Genomic DNA, 14,793 nt, shown 5'->3' on the forward strand with positions numbered 1-14,793 from the left:
TGACAGCTCAAAAAGAGGAAAAACTCTCCTTTGTTCCACGAGCAGACCTGCCAATGAGGATGTAGTTAACTGTGTTACGGTTGTGTCTGGCTGTTTATCTAAGTCTCATGGCCCTCCCGAGTGACATACTGTTTTTCAAAAGTGTGTATAATTACTCTGGTCCACATTTTGGCTGGGCTGACCTTGTCTCTCTCCGTCACTTATTGTTATGCTTATACCGTTAATGTTAGACAAGATGCCTGTGTACTGATTACACCAGCTTTGGCAGCGTTTTAACTGATTTTTGAATATATGCCCATTCAAGAGCTATTTGGATTTTAATAGCGAGTACTGAGATAAATCTTCTCATTCTAGTCCCTGATAAGTTCTGTTTTATCAGGAGCACTTTCAGGGAAAGTGTTACCAGATGAGGCTATTTAAGAATCAGCTGCTTTTTCTTTTAAATTAAGGAGCTTCTTCAGAAGTCATAAAAGACGGGATTTGAAGAATTCAGACCTCCAAGGAGGAGCTGGTGGTTCCCTAAGAATTATTTTAAGAGTGCTACTTGATACAATCAAGATTATTGAAAGACTGAAGAGGTTGCTTACACCTTCATTCACCATTTACCCAGGAAACGTGCATGTGTCTGGGAGGCTTCTTTTACTCTTCTGCCTTGTCACTATGGAAGAGATGGGCATTCTCAGGGCTAAGGTCCTTTCTCTCTCCATTGACTTCATTAGGTTTTTACATTTTTAATTTAGGTACTCCTATCAAATGGCTTAGGTAGTTTAGGCTTGCATTTTTTAGGCAAGTTCATGATTCATCATTTTTTGGTGCGGATTACACTTTTTTCCTAAAAACACAGATGTTTCTGGTTTTAGCATACTCCATTTTATAATCTGATGTCACCAGAGAAAGTGATACTTGTGTGCTTAACGTTAAAATATCTTTCAGTCAGCTAATGTAAAGCATCTGGTGTTCTTCTGTATTTTAATAAACCCTAATAACAGTATTGCAATCCCTTAATGCCTTTTCTCATATTCTTGTTACAGTAGGTATATGGCACACATTTTCTGGTTTAAAAAGCTCAAAACAAATTTCAGCAGTTTAATCTCAGTGTTAGGAAAAGGATCACAGCAGCTGTTATAGTATTTTGTATTTAAGCTAGTTTTTGTAAAGGCTTGTGACACGCTCCCTGGGTGCTAAATATTGACAAGCATGCTCTGGCAAGCAAGACCTGGCTTGGTGAGGTAGCACAGCTCGAGTCTCTGCATTGACACTGTAACCCAAATCTGAAAACTATTATCCTACTCCATTTATTTTGGCTTTATAGGTGATACTGACCACTTATATTAGGGATTTCCACTGTATTTTTAAAACTGTAAGTTTGGATTCATATTTGATTTAGGACAGCAACACATTGTGCATCTGTGTTTGCTGACACCTTCAGTAATGTATTGTGAATGGAATCACAAAAGACAGCATAGAACCTTCATGACTTCAAACATTCAGAACGGAAGCAAACACTGCATGTAAAATAATTTAAAAATCACATTTTTCTTTTATGCTGGGTAACAGACCATGTCCTAAAACTGTGAGGCTGTAAAAGCTGTTGATCAAAAGTGAAGCTTGGGCATGTATTCATTATGGGATATAATTTAGGAGATTAATTTTTATTTATATTATGTAACTGAAAAGAAAAATCCACCTTTTTTCCCACCCTAATTGTAAGTGCAGCATGTTTATAATGTTTCTGGTTTACTTTTTGAATTTCTGAATAAAGAACTTAAGCCTATTTGGGCTTTAGTAAATTTGGCATGTGGACTAAATTGATTACCAGATGCATTGTGCAACATATGGCACTGTACAGTCTTTGTGTGCTTCATAGTATTCCTTAAATTAGCAGCATTTGTTTTGATTCCAAAAATGCACTTGTCTATGCTTTCTAGTGCTTTGGACTAAAATACTGGCTTTTCAGTGCTAAGCAGATGTGTTAGAATTTCCTGTGGAACATTTATGCTTTTGTGAGTCTTCCTCTTTGAGCACTCCACACTCAGCATTGCGTTAGTGATAGCCCATGCAAATGGAATCTCTTCATTATCGTGTCTATATTCACTGTTTTAAAACTTAAGAATTCCTCATAATTCTCCATCACCAAGGACAAGGAAGCGAGCCAGTTTTACCCAAAGATATTACCCATGAGTGAATCAATTTTCAGGTATGTTTTATTTTAGATTAAAAAGAAAACAGGAAGGAAGGGGTACATAATTCTCTGTGGGAGATATGAGTAACAACAGTCCTGCATTCTTCTGTGAGGAGGTAGACTTCTGAGCTTGAGGTTGTGTTTTGAGTGGGCATAAAAATTCACCCATGAAAATGCACAGAATAAAGTACCAAGGTCTGGGACATTAGTATGCAATTTAGTTCTAAGAGCAGCCTCCTTGAGTTGATTTAGAGAGGTTATCTGTAAAATAGTATACCTTAAATTACCAACAATTTTAGAGAAAAGAGCAATATGATGACCTGGTACAAAGGATTTGTAACCAAGAGGACTGCATGCTGCCTCTTCTCTCCAGATGAAATTACTGTTCACACACACATTTCCTCTCCAGGTCTCCTCCTGTTCTTTTCTCTTTTGAGATAAAAGTATTATAACTTTGTATGATATTTTGATATTCTCTACTAAAAGACACTGCGTAAGTGCCAAATATTGCGGTTGTTTTTTTTTTTAATTTCTTTGTGGTAGCAGCTATGTGTGCTCTGAGCAGTATTTAAAATCAAAAAACACATGTGGGTCCCTGGCTTTGCATTAATTGCCCTTTACTTTGATCACTGAAGACCAGTGAATGCAGTTTAGGGCTGTGTTACTATCATTTTTCTTCAGTGGAAGCCAAGGGGATGAGTAAGTACATAAATTAAGTCCCTTACTCACCCTCTGAGCTGCCCTCATTGGATAACAATTAAAATGATCTAACAGAGCAACACACTAAATTCCCTAGCATCCCCTTCTGTTGCTCTGAATACATAAAACAAATGAGTGTTTAAGCCTATTAATGCTGTTATTTTTTATTAATGCAGAAAGCAGTGTTAAGATGCAGGTGTGTAATTTCATCTTGAAATCAGCACTGAGTTGCATGGTTGATGCAAAGGCAGGACTGATATAAACGTGTTTTAATTACTAACCCTTGATTATATATCCAGAGCTAGTAAAGGCCTCCGCAAATAAGGTCTGTGCTTCCTTTATGCCGTGGATGGTTTACGCAGCACGGACATGCTATTATTTTGCTTTCCATTAAGACATTAGCTGTTCAGCTCACTGTACGCTCTCAGCTAGAGAAGTGGCATGAAACCTCTTGTAACTGCGAAGGTTATTAAAAAGAAGGAATGGAAGAAAAAGTTTTTCTTTACAACTGTCAACCACGCACAGCCAAGGTCTCAGCTAATGCCAAGATATTGACACTCTGTGGGGGCGGAGGGGCCTTTTCTTCTACAGAAAACGAAGTATTGTCATGCAAATTTCATTACAAAAATACAGAGTTGTAAGGAACTAAATATTTAGAAACTTATGTACCTAGTTATAAAACTGTAATTATAAGAAAGTGTTGGTTGTGTAAGGAGTACTTCACATCTGTCAGAGTGTTTTAATGTCTACAGTAGTTATTAGCTGAATATTTCCATTATTACCATTCTGTGAGCAACTGCCACGCTTGAAACTGATTGATGTTTAAGAGTAAAGCGCTTTTATTACATGTTGCCAGCTTCTGAGGGCCAATCTCATAACCTACAGTGCCTTCAAAGGAGTGATGATACCTCCTTTTTCTGGAACAAATCACATCTGAAGAAAGTGAAAGAGTGAAAGAAACATTTATTTCCTTATTTAATTCCACAGAACTTTCATTGCATTGTACACTGTTCTGCTACTGAGTTAATATAGCATGTTATCTGCCAAATATGACACTGGACAAACACAACTTTTACAAGAAGAGTGATGTTTGAATGTAGGCAACTAGCACTGCGGGATGGCTTGACTTGAGGCAGTGACTTTAATTGTGAGTTGATGGAACTGTGGTGTCATTCTTTCATTGCCTGGGTGCAAAGCAGTCTTCTGACAGGGTGTGCTGGTTGCAAAGTCTTCACTAATTTTTTGTTAGTTTGTGGATTTGTGCTCTGCACAGATCTGCAATTTCAGTGAAAGAAATGTACGACAAAAAAAAAGTGAGAGCCTCCCCACCAAGTGTTTATCTTCTAAAGGCCATGCTGTCTTGCTTGAGCCTAGGCAATGCTTTTTGAGTTATTCAAAGGAGGAAAGCTGTAAGAAAATATTGCAGCAAGTTGACCATAAATAACACTCTTAGGGGAGTGTACTTTTTGGAGTATTTGTGCATGTTGCTCAAGAATTAAAATTTTTCCACCCTCACCCTAGATGTGACTTTACTGAAACTGATCTATAAAAGCAGAGTGCCCTCCAGCTCCAGTGGAGACTGCTAGGGAATGTGAGTTTCTTGTGCCTTCCTCCCAGAATAAGGCAAAGAAGGAAAGTAATGTTACTTTAACACCACCATAAATGTAGTGCCCAAGCTCAGCTTGTAGGAACAAGTTGACATGCTGATCTCATTTTAACACGTTAATGACTATATTGGTACTTTAAACTAGCAGTTGTTGGAAAAGTTGGAAAGCATTTGCCCCAGATCTTAGAGACTGTGTATTAAAATAAGACAAATCTTGAGACTTGGAGAATCCTTCCAAGAAACTATTATCACCTGTTTTCTCCTTGCTCATAATTTGATCATCAAAAATCATATCACCTTCAGCATTCATTATGAACTGCTCTGGTTTTCATTCTTGTTCACCTGACTCTTTATCTGCCCAAATCACTTTGTGTCAAACTCAAAAGCTTCAAAGTGAAATTTCCAAAGGCACCACATTACTCTTCCTTTCTAAACGTTACCCTGACAGCAGTAGCTTGCTTTCCCATATCTCAGCAGACTCTGGTGTGGCTATTTATCTTTCCAAATGATGATGTGCCCCACCTGCTTGTAGACACGTGCAGATCTCCATGAATAATCAAGGTAGCTAATTTCTCTTTTTTTATCAGCAGAAAAAAAAGTGTCAGATAACTTCCTACTCATCCTATGGCAAGTAGGTGACTAAGGCTGTATGCTTCAACTACCTTAGCTAAAACTATCAGTTCTCCTACTTTTGGTTGTGTGAGTCTTGAGAAAAGGGAAGTGTTGAGATAAATGGCTATGATACACACAGTGCTGAAATAAACATTTATTTTAACACATTGTATGTGATGAGCCATTTATTTTAACACTTTTCACTTGAAGTGTTGAAATAACAGGTTTTATCAGGGGACGTGTCATCCACTGTTTTATGTATATGTGAATATGGAAATATATCTACTGAGTGTGCATGTATATATATATTCACACAGATTATATAGATATGCAATAATAATATGGCAGATGTGTGCATAGACACATGCTATTACACCTGCAAATACTGTATTTTCAGCTGAACTGAAGTAACTTGTTTAACAAAACTTTTGTTTGTGCCATGCAATGTGTTTTTTTTAATATATTTTGTATGTATATTGTGTATATAAATAGATACAAATACATCCATACATATAATTTCATGTTACAGGGTATTACCAAGTGGATGAAATAAAATATGTAAACCTCATAAGGAGATAAGCATGATAATGGGTTATGTGAAGAGGGGGGAAAATACTCATTTAAGCTTTCTGTGTTCTTAGTTTCTTTAGTTTGCTGTACTTTTATACATTCTGCTTCCTTTGCTGTAAGGGACTTTCTGGACCAATGGGTATTGAACAGTGCAAGGCATGCTTCAGGTTTTGTAGATAAGCTGCAAAGATCATTACTACCTTTTTCAGTAATGTCTTTATTTTTTAAATAAGCCTTAACATCCAGCTCAGCAGTCAGTTGCCACTCTGCCAGCACGTCCTTACTACATTGTCTTTGTATGACCTGAGCTCTGTGTGCACTAAAGTACCCATGCAGGCGCTTGGGCACACACACATCCTGCTTCCTGGCACCAGGGTCATGTTGACCACTGTAGTTGTTTGTTGAGGAGGTTAAAGCTGTCTCAAACAAAGGCAGTACTGCTTCTGAAGCTGACAGGGGCAACTGTGCCTTTGAACAAATCTCTAAGCTTCTGGGTAAACAGCTACAAACACTTCTACTAGATTTTGAGTTAAGCACAACTGCCTCTGCACTGGGATGGATGGGCTGGAAATCTTAGTGTGTGCTGGAGGGTAACATGTCTTTCAGCAGAATTTATCATGAGCTTCTTCGTGCTACTGTGATAGTTGCAGTGGTCTTGTCTAGTAAGTGTGGAAAGTACTCCTTAGATGGTCCATCTCCTTTTGATGCTAATCTAATTCATATCTTTTTCCTTGTATTGTGCTGGGAGTACACCTCAGTCATCAGCAGTACTTTTATTATTACTATTGTTAGGATATTCCAAATACAATCAAATGATGAGTAAGCATTGAAATTAATTTAAAAAAGAAAAAAAAAAAAAGAAAGGAAAATAAAAGAAGGGAAACAATTATCGGAGAAAATATGCACCATCCCAGTACATGAATGTTATATGTAGTTGTGATATGCTAACGAAAACTAGTAGAATGCAATCAGTCAGTGTGGATGCTAGAACCAGAGTTGGCAGTGATATTAAAAAATGGTGAAATCCTGAGTTTACTATGGTCACCAGAACCTTTCTGATTGATTTGGAGGAGTTAGTGTACCACCCTTCAAAAATTATCAAAAAAATGAAATCTTAGCCAGCCATTGATTTGAAGATGGGGTTTACTGTTATGCCATAAGATGACTAACATCTCAAATGATCTATTTGTTAAACGAATAAAATTTCTAATGGATAATATCCAGAGCATGGATACCAAATAATAATGCATGATTACCAAATCATGCATTATTATTACTGATGTTGGCAAATGACAATGAGTAAGTAGAAATGGACTGAATAGGCTGTAAAAGACATAAGGAACAGTGATAGGACTCTTGTCCTGGTCCTAAGCTGAGTCAAGAAACACTGGGCTGTGTACCATCAGAGCTTTGGCAAGGTCTGTCATTAGCTTGCTATTTGGCACACTCTGTACTTTTTAGTGCACTGAATATTGAGTGCCCTATTTTGGGACCTCTTTGTGGATCATCTTTCCTTCTGAATGTCTATTCATTGGATTTTCTTCTGCAATAAAGAAGGCTGCTCCAGAAGTAATGCCTCCTGTTTTATGATATTGGCCCATGACATCAGAGGCAGATGATAGTGGTATGGTAGTAGAGACTGAACCTTCCCACTGATGTTCCACTATGTTTTGTTGTTATATGGCAGATGGCAGCAGAATGACAGTTTGACAAAATGGCAGCAGATCCAGGCACCAGACAGTGGAACTGTGTGTGAAACAAAGGTGTGTAATTGAATTCCTCCATGTGGAAAGAAATGGCACCCACTGACATTCATTGATGCTTGCTGAATGTTTATGGAGACCAGACAGTGGATGTGGGCACAGTGAGGCAGTGGGTGGTGTGTTTCAGCAGTGGCAACAGCAGTGTGAAAGGCAAGCCATGTTCTGAATGGCCATGTAGACTTTTACGAGTGCAGCATGCAGACTCTTTGTTCATCACTGGTGAAAATGCATAGCAAATGGTGGTGACTATGTTGAGGAGTGTTTTGCAGCTGAGAATTTGTTCTGCCAAATAGTGTTACAGTTCTCTTCGCATCCATTGTAAATTCCATGGAAATAAATAGGAGGCACTACTTTCAGAGCAACCTACATCAACGCATTCACTGGCCGTTTTGAAGAATATGCCTGCTACACTGTTTCATTAAACTGCTGCCTTATCGGGTAATTGTTTAAACATAATGCCACAGCACTATCAAAAGGAAAGGTGAACTAATGGCATTTGCAAATGTCAGGGATTATCTTAACACTTTTATTATAGTTTATAAAAAGTAGGTTCAGGGCATTCCATGGCAATTATTTCCACAGAAATTGGTTATTTAAATAAATTGCTAATTATCTGGATATGACAGTATTGAAAACCCTGCTAATGAGTTATTTGATAAGTGTAGCTTATGGTGGCCACCTACAGGTGGGAGAGAGAAAGAACATACAGAATAATTGCAATAATTGCAAGAAACGTCATGCAAATGATTTTTTTATGTACTGTGCATTTCCCTTGACTGTTTACAGATACAGGTAATAGATATATACATGGTACTGTGATCACCAGTTTGAGGCAGCTCACATATTTGGCACAAAATTTCTTCAAAAGATCTATGTTTTCTGTGTTTATTTCATAACCCTCAAAATTCCTTATCTAGTTGCTTCCTGCAGGATTGGACTGCTCATCTAGAGTGCCTGTACTTTCCCATATCAATTCCCCCATATCAATTCCCTTGTGTAAAGCTTTTTCACCCAAATCTGGTATTTGAAGTTATTGGCTTCTGTTGTCATTAGCTGTATTAATTTTATCTGTCAGGGAGATAACAACATCAGCTGTCTTCTGAGAATGAATTTAGAGAAACAAGGAGAGTGATGTTGCTCAGATTATTATTATTATTATTTTGGTAGCACAGAGTTTAGCGATGATTTATTAAACACAAATAATGTTGCTTTCTGTATCAGCTTATTTTTTTCTGCAATTTTTTCGGTTTGTGGTTTAAATTTGATATTAAATTTATAAAACAGAACTGTAGTATAACATAATTCAAATTAAAAATAAATTTCACTTTGCAATGTGCAGAATGGGGAGAATTATGATCCAAATTAATCTTTATTCCATTTAGTAACCATAGATAACAATGTTTGCTTTCACCAAAGCGTGTCAAAGGTGTGAGTGTCCTTTTCCAGTAAATCTGTCCATCTTGTAGATACAGAGTTTGATAAAGACCATTCAGACTGTTTCAAAATTCAGACACCATGTTATTAGTCTGAACTAACTCACCTCAATTCTGTTGGTTGTGGATCACTTTTAACTAAACTATTTAGAGCTGTTGCAGTTATCCTAAAGACTTTAGACTCCAAATTGGTGCAGAATACTGCAAGTGACAATATATAGCCCAGTGTTCAAGATTCCTGAGAATGTTTTTTCCCCGTGGGTGAATCAGTGGGGTCAAGAAGTTCTAAATTTTCTCAGAACTTCCAAAGTTACAGTGTTGTTTGAAGCTAACATTAGGTTTCTCTCTGAAGAAGGTATTAAGTTTGGCTCTCAAGCCTCAATTGAGTGAACGTTTTTGGTGCTTAGCAGAACTGAGTTCTACAGAGGTTCCAAGGAATTATAAAGTCTTACTAAAATATGTCTTCTGGCATTGGTAAAGTGTTTTTTTACTTCCCATGGAAAATTAAATGATCAAACAAATAATCAGGTAGAATCTCTCTCATCAGTTTACCATCAGCTTGTGTCCTTAGGACAAAAGTAGCGCTGCCTACCTGTGTTGAAATAGTCAGGGTTTTTGACTGGTGTATGTTGTGCTTCTACTTTGCAGTCTGTTCTGCCTCTTGAATTTCCTTTATCTCAGTCCCTGATAGTAATGAAAAATCTGACCTTTTATTCAAACAAACAAAAAAAGAAAAACAGAAAGGAACAAACAAAACCCTGCTTTGTTCTACAGCTAGAAAATGGATCATGGACTTGTGCATTATACAGTTTTTCATTGCTGAAGTCTTTATGTAACAGTATTTGTTCTAGATGAGAGACTGGAAAGAGTAGTGTTCAACATAAAATAGCATGGCATCTCCACCACATAATTTTGTCTTCTTTTTTCAATCTCATCCCTTGTTTTAGGTTTGGATAAATTGACTTTGTTTATTAAATCTCATTATTTTATAGCAGGGCAAATGATAAACATATGTAGTGTCTAGTAGCATCTGTAACACTGCTATCAAGACAGTACCATACCAGCAGTTTTCTTGCTACGGGTGCTTAACTATTGAAATTACAGGTCTCAGCATGTCAAAGTATGTGGTGAACACTTATTTTTTAGTATATGAAGTCTGTTTCAAATGGATTTATTTGGATCTCAGCTTCTAAAATACCACTGGATTTATCAGATAACTTTCTGTAAATTCCAGCCAGTACTTACAACTCCTTTAAAATTTGGCATTAAATCTCCTTTATTTCACTTTTAAAAACTCCTTCTCCACAAATCTCTGTAATTAAATTTATCACCTTTCTATGATATTCTCATGAAAATGCAGGAAAATACAAGCTCTAGGTCAAATTCATTACTATTACTGTTTTATTTCTTTTTGTTTCTTTCTTGATAGCTTGGCTTCACTACATTTTTTTATTCTTTCTGTAATCTGAAGGTTTTCTCACCATTTCACTAGGCAGTCCATCTGCTATTGCAAGTAAACCACATTGTATTGCAGAACAGTGTTTTTATTACAGAAAGGAGGCTCCTGAACTGTTGATGAAGATGAACATCTAGGAGAATGGTTTTGTGTTCTGTTGTATTCTGTAGACTCAAATGCTAAAGAAAAAAAATGCTGAGATAAAGGGTTGACTGAGGTTCAGCATTCAATTGTCAGTAGGGCCAGTTATTTGCACTCATCAGAAGCACTCCTGAAATGTTTTTAAATTCGTTTAGTTGAATTAGAGGTGAATGGAATACTTTTGTGATTGTACCAATTTTTCACCGGCTTACTAATTACCAAATGTAAGTAATAACTTATGTTTTGGATATCAAGTGCAGGTAGTTCTAAAAAGTATGCGTTCCTTAAGAAGTTCTAAGTTTCTTTGCCACATCTACTAGGCTTTGTCAAATCATGTAATTGTTTTCCTTAGGCTGACTGGAGGCCTTTCTGATTATCTATTGTGCTGAAAATGTAAATAAACTGCCATTTGTCCCTTTTTCTTCACTGACCATGGTACAGAGAACTTCATCTAAGTGGAAAGGTGGCTAATTTAATCAGACTGAGAAAAGGAACAATTATATCCTGTAAATGTTTTCTTGTGGAACTCTTTTCTGTGGGATATAATTTAGGTCAAGGATCTGTCAGACTTAAAAACTGATAGAATGCAAACTCTTAGAGCTGCATTGCAGATAAAAGAATATAAACCTTCATGTCTCAATTCATATGTCAGTTTTTAGCTCATGCAGATTGGGAAGAAATTTCCCTATAGACACATAATTTCCAAGTTTCTAGTTTCTGCGTTCATTCACCCTTGTGAAAAATAGCTACCACATCACAGTGAGATACTGGAGTAGCTGTGTCAGTGCCTGAAAGCAATATAGCAAGTCTGATACTTATCTGTAGCCTCAATTTCAAACATGGAAAAATTTTATAAGCTGGTGTTTTTCATTGAGTTTATTTTAATACTCTTGGCTGTGTAGTGTATGTCTTAGCATGTATGGCCTCTGAAAGACTTTACAAGTAAATTCATCAGAAGTACCATCCAGGTTACTTTTTTTTTTTTTTTTTTTTTTTTTTTTTTGTCTCAGGTCTTTCTTTAGGACTGGTCCATCAATTCTGTTGTAATATTTGCTGTTTGGGTACTAGCATTCATCCTTTTTCAGAGAATCGTTCTGTTCCTTTTTGAAACTCATTACAATTGATCTAGCTCAAATGATGACAAATAGTCATTATCATCCAGAACAAAGTTCTTGTTTAGCTCCAGCTCCTTTCTGTGATCCTTTCTGTTATATACTTAGATTCCTTATTTTTTTAATGAGATTTGTAATTTTTATGAACTAGGCTTTAGTATCCCATCAAAACTAAAGGATAGTTCATGTTGGGTTAGGCTGCCCATTGAAGAAAATTGCAGTTTATAAGCTGAAAACATCATTTCCCTTTGTAGCTTCTGTTAAAACAGCAAGAACTATCTGTGTAAATTCTATGAGTAGTCCTGGCCACTGGCATGGGCACTGGAGTATGTCACATGAGTCCTGATGGAAGGTTGGCAGTTGAGAACAGTGTCTGTCCTAAGCCAGAAGATACCATTGTTTAAGAAGGCAATTTGTTATTGAATCCAGGTCAGCTGTTGATAGAGACTGCTTAGCTGAGCTTTTGAATGTGAATGTGCATAATACCGATAGGCCAGGATCACCTGTTCATTCAACGTTGTAGTGAGGGACAGTGGTATGTTGTAAAAGGCAATGTGAACTGAACGCAGAGTATTTTTAATGGTTAAGACAAACCAAATTTCCATTTTTTTGCTATGCAGAAATATCTTGACAAGTCATCTCCTTTACTAAATGGCTGGCAAACTGTGGTCCTTCTGCTTCACAAGAGGTAGAGAAATGATATCAGCACAGATCAGCTGGGTTGAAGAAGAAAGTTTTGTCTGAAAAAACTAGGACATTTGTCAGGCATTTAAGCAGAGTTGTGATGCATCGTCTTACATTTGTTCTTTTCCTGCACTTCTTAATTGTGGCTACTTCTTCCACTTGCTTTGTTCATTGCGTTGGTTTTCTTTTTTTCTTACCCTTTGGTTATTTGCCCTTCTAGAAGGTTAAATCTTTAAAGGTTATAACAATACCCATGGAAAGTATTCAGAAGTATTTTACATCGCAGCGTTTCCCCAAGTTACCTGACACAGTATATTTCCATTTCCTTGTGTAGGTTGACAGCCAGACAGTTCCTCTGGGAATAATGTATCCCTCCCTTAAACTACGGTGTTGTTTTCCAATGATAACATAAAATAATCCTAAAAATTCTCTATACATAATGTAGAATTTTTAAGAATGCGGGAGTTTTTCAGAGAAATCCCAAATAGCCTAAAAATAAATTGCTAAATGTATCAACTGCCTATGCCATATATCAATTAAAAAGCAGCATTTATATGAGTATTTAAAATAGTTGCATACCATCAATAGGCTGTAGCCAAATTGTGACTTTAATCATAATTCCTCTAAATGTGGCAGGGAGTTGTCTGACTCAGCCTCTATATAGCATTTGAAAAATGTAAGCTGTGGTCTTGGAGATTCAACCATAAATGAATTTACTCTTTTGAGCTTCTGACTGTCATGTTAATAGTTTAAGGGGCCTTACTTAAAGGATTATCCGAATCTACAAACATTCAAAGGGAAAACATATTAAATGACAGATGAAGTGTCAAGTGCAGTGAAATGGTGCTTTTAAACAATTTTTAGTCAGGCATAAAGAAATGGGATGCTTCCTCTTACTTGTACAACATATGTGCTCAAAAAACCCAACCTGATTCTTTATGTAAAAGCATAGATCTCTTTTGTCTACAGTGTATGGTAAAATATTGTTTTCTGTCTCAGATATTGCTAAGCTTTGTTTTGAGCAACAGCTAAAATACTGTGCAGCTTTGCAGTGTTTTCCAAATCTTTTTGCAATTTGGTTTATTTCACCCAAGTTCGTAATACTTTTCAAGCACTGATACCACTTGAAACCCAGTTCATATCATTTTATAATTAATATGACCTCTGCATCTCATAATTAAATGTAATTTCCTGATTTTTCTACCATGAGGGAGTGTGAAGGGGGTGTTCTGATGCTGCTAATACAATGTTCTGTTTTTCTATAGGAAATGCTATTAGGCCCATCGCGCTCCGTGCAGTGTCTGCTATAGCCCGTGCTCTTCCAGGATTTCCCATCTTAGCAACGGGAGGCATTGACTCTGCTGAAAGTGGGCTGCAGTTTCTGCACAGTGGAGCTTCAGTTTTACAGGTATATTTATTTCTTTAATACATTAAAATTAAAATAACTTTAATTAAAGCTATAATGTATCTTCCTTTCAAATATTATCATAGTGGCCTTTTTTCAACAGTTGAAAGCAGTTTTCAGGTTTTAGACATGTTTCTTGCTAAAAGACATTCATTTTAAGTTGGAGTTTCCAAAAGAAGACTTTGGATGCTACAATAGCAATCTGGGAAAAGGCTGTCCATGAGTATGTCATCACTTTTTTCTATAATCTGTAGGATTTAAATTTCAAACATCTCTCCCTTTCCATACAAGCAAGGCCTACACAGTGTTAAGCTTGAGCTGTTCAATCATCCTTTATTCTTGTTTTATGTCTTCTGCAAAGAGCCTTTTCAAGGAGAGAAGTATATCAAAAAACATTACTTGAGTCTCACTGGGAGTCAATTTAAAGTAACTTTTCTTAATCTGGGAATCTGTGCCTCTTAAGCATGCTTATTGTAAGAGAAGGTGCAGAGCTGCACCTCCTGCATATGGGGTTGTTATTGCAGGCCATAGTATTGAGTAAGGTTTTGGATTGCACACAGTGGTTGAAGCTGTTTACTTTGCCTGATGGGTTAGTGTGAAGCCCTGAACAAACTGGCTGGGTTAGGTAGTCCCTGTTGTGAAAAGGAATCTTGTTTGTTAATGTGGATACCAGAAAATTGGCTGGAAATCAGCCCCTTATCTGCTCTAATAGGTATGTCAGGGCAGCACTGCAGCATATGTTAGACAGATCGATAAGGAGCGCATGGTAGTTAAGTTAGATAGTTCCATTATATAACACTATATTCTGGTAGGTACTTGTCCCCCTCTATGTGGAGTTCCCATCAAAGTCAACAGCAGCTGTAGATACTGGCTTTGTGTCACTCCATGGGATGACTGGAGTGGTTTCATTCTCACAATTCACTGCAACATTAAGAATTAGATTCAGTGTTAGATTCAGTTCATGCACAGCTATGGTGACAACTGACAGTAGTCACGTGTTCACTATATCAATTAAAAATAATTAAAAATTCTAGGGCAATTTGGTATTTTGGTTTGTTTGTTTTTTTAATATGCTTAAAGTTAGTATTTTGGTGAGCTGAAGTGGAAGACAACTGGTATTCTATAGATTT

The 14,793-nt window shown here is 36.8% G+C and overlaps 1 protein-coding gene across 2 annotated transcripts in view; it reads left to right on the forward strand.

Moving 5' to 3' along the window:
* The window catches only part of DPYD (dihydropyrimidine dehydrogenase), a 316,371-nt gene that overhangs the window by 241,652 nt on the left and 59,926 nt on the right, over positions 1-14,793 (forward strand). For both annotated transcript variants that reach the window (XM_042873805.1, XM_042873806.1), the window contains exon 19: positions 13,524-13,666. In XM_042873805.1, coding sequence (XP_042729739.1) covers positions 13,524-13,666 — 143 coding nt within the window. The remainder of the gene's footprint in view (positions 1-13,523; positions 13,667-14,793) is intronic.

The sequence above is a fragment of the Lagopus leucura genome, unplaced genomic scaffold (assembly GCF_019238085.1).
Source record: "Lagopus leucura isolate 7727_CA_CO unplaced genomic scaffold, USGS_WTPT01 Super-Scaffold_100009, whole genome shotgun sequence".
NCBI classification, from domain to species: domain Eukaryota; kingdom Metazoa; phylum Chordata; class Aves; order Galliformes; family Phasianidae; genus Lagopus; species Lagopus leucura.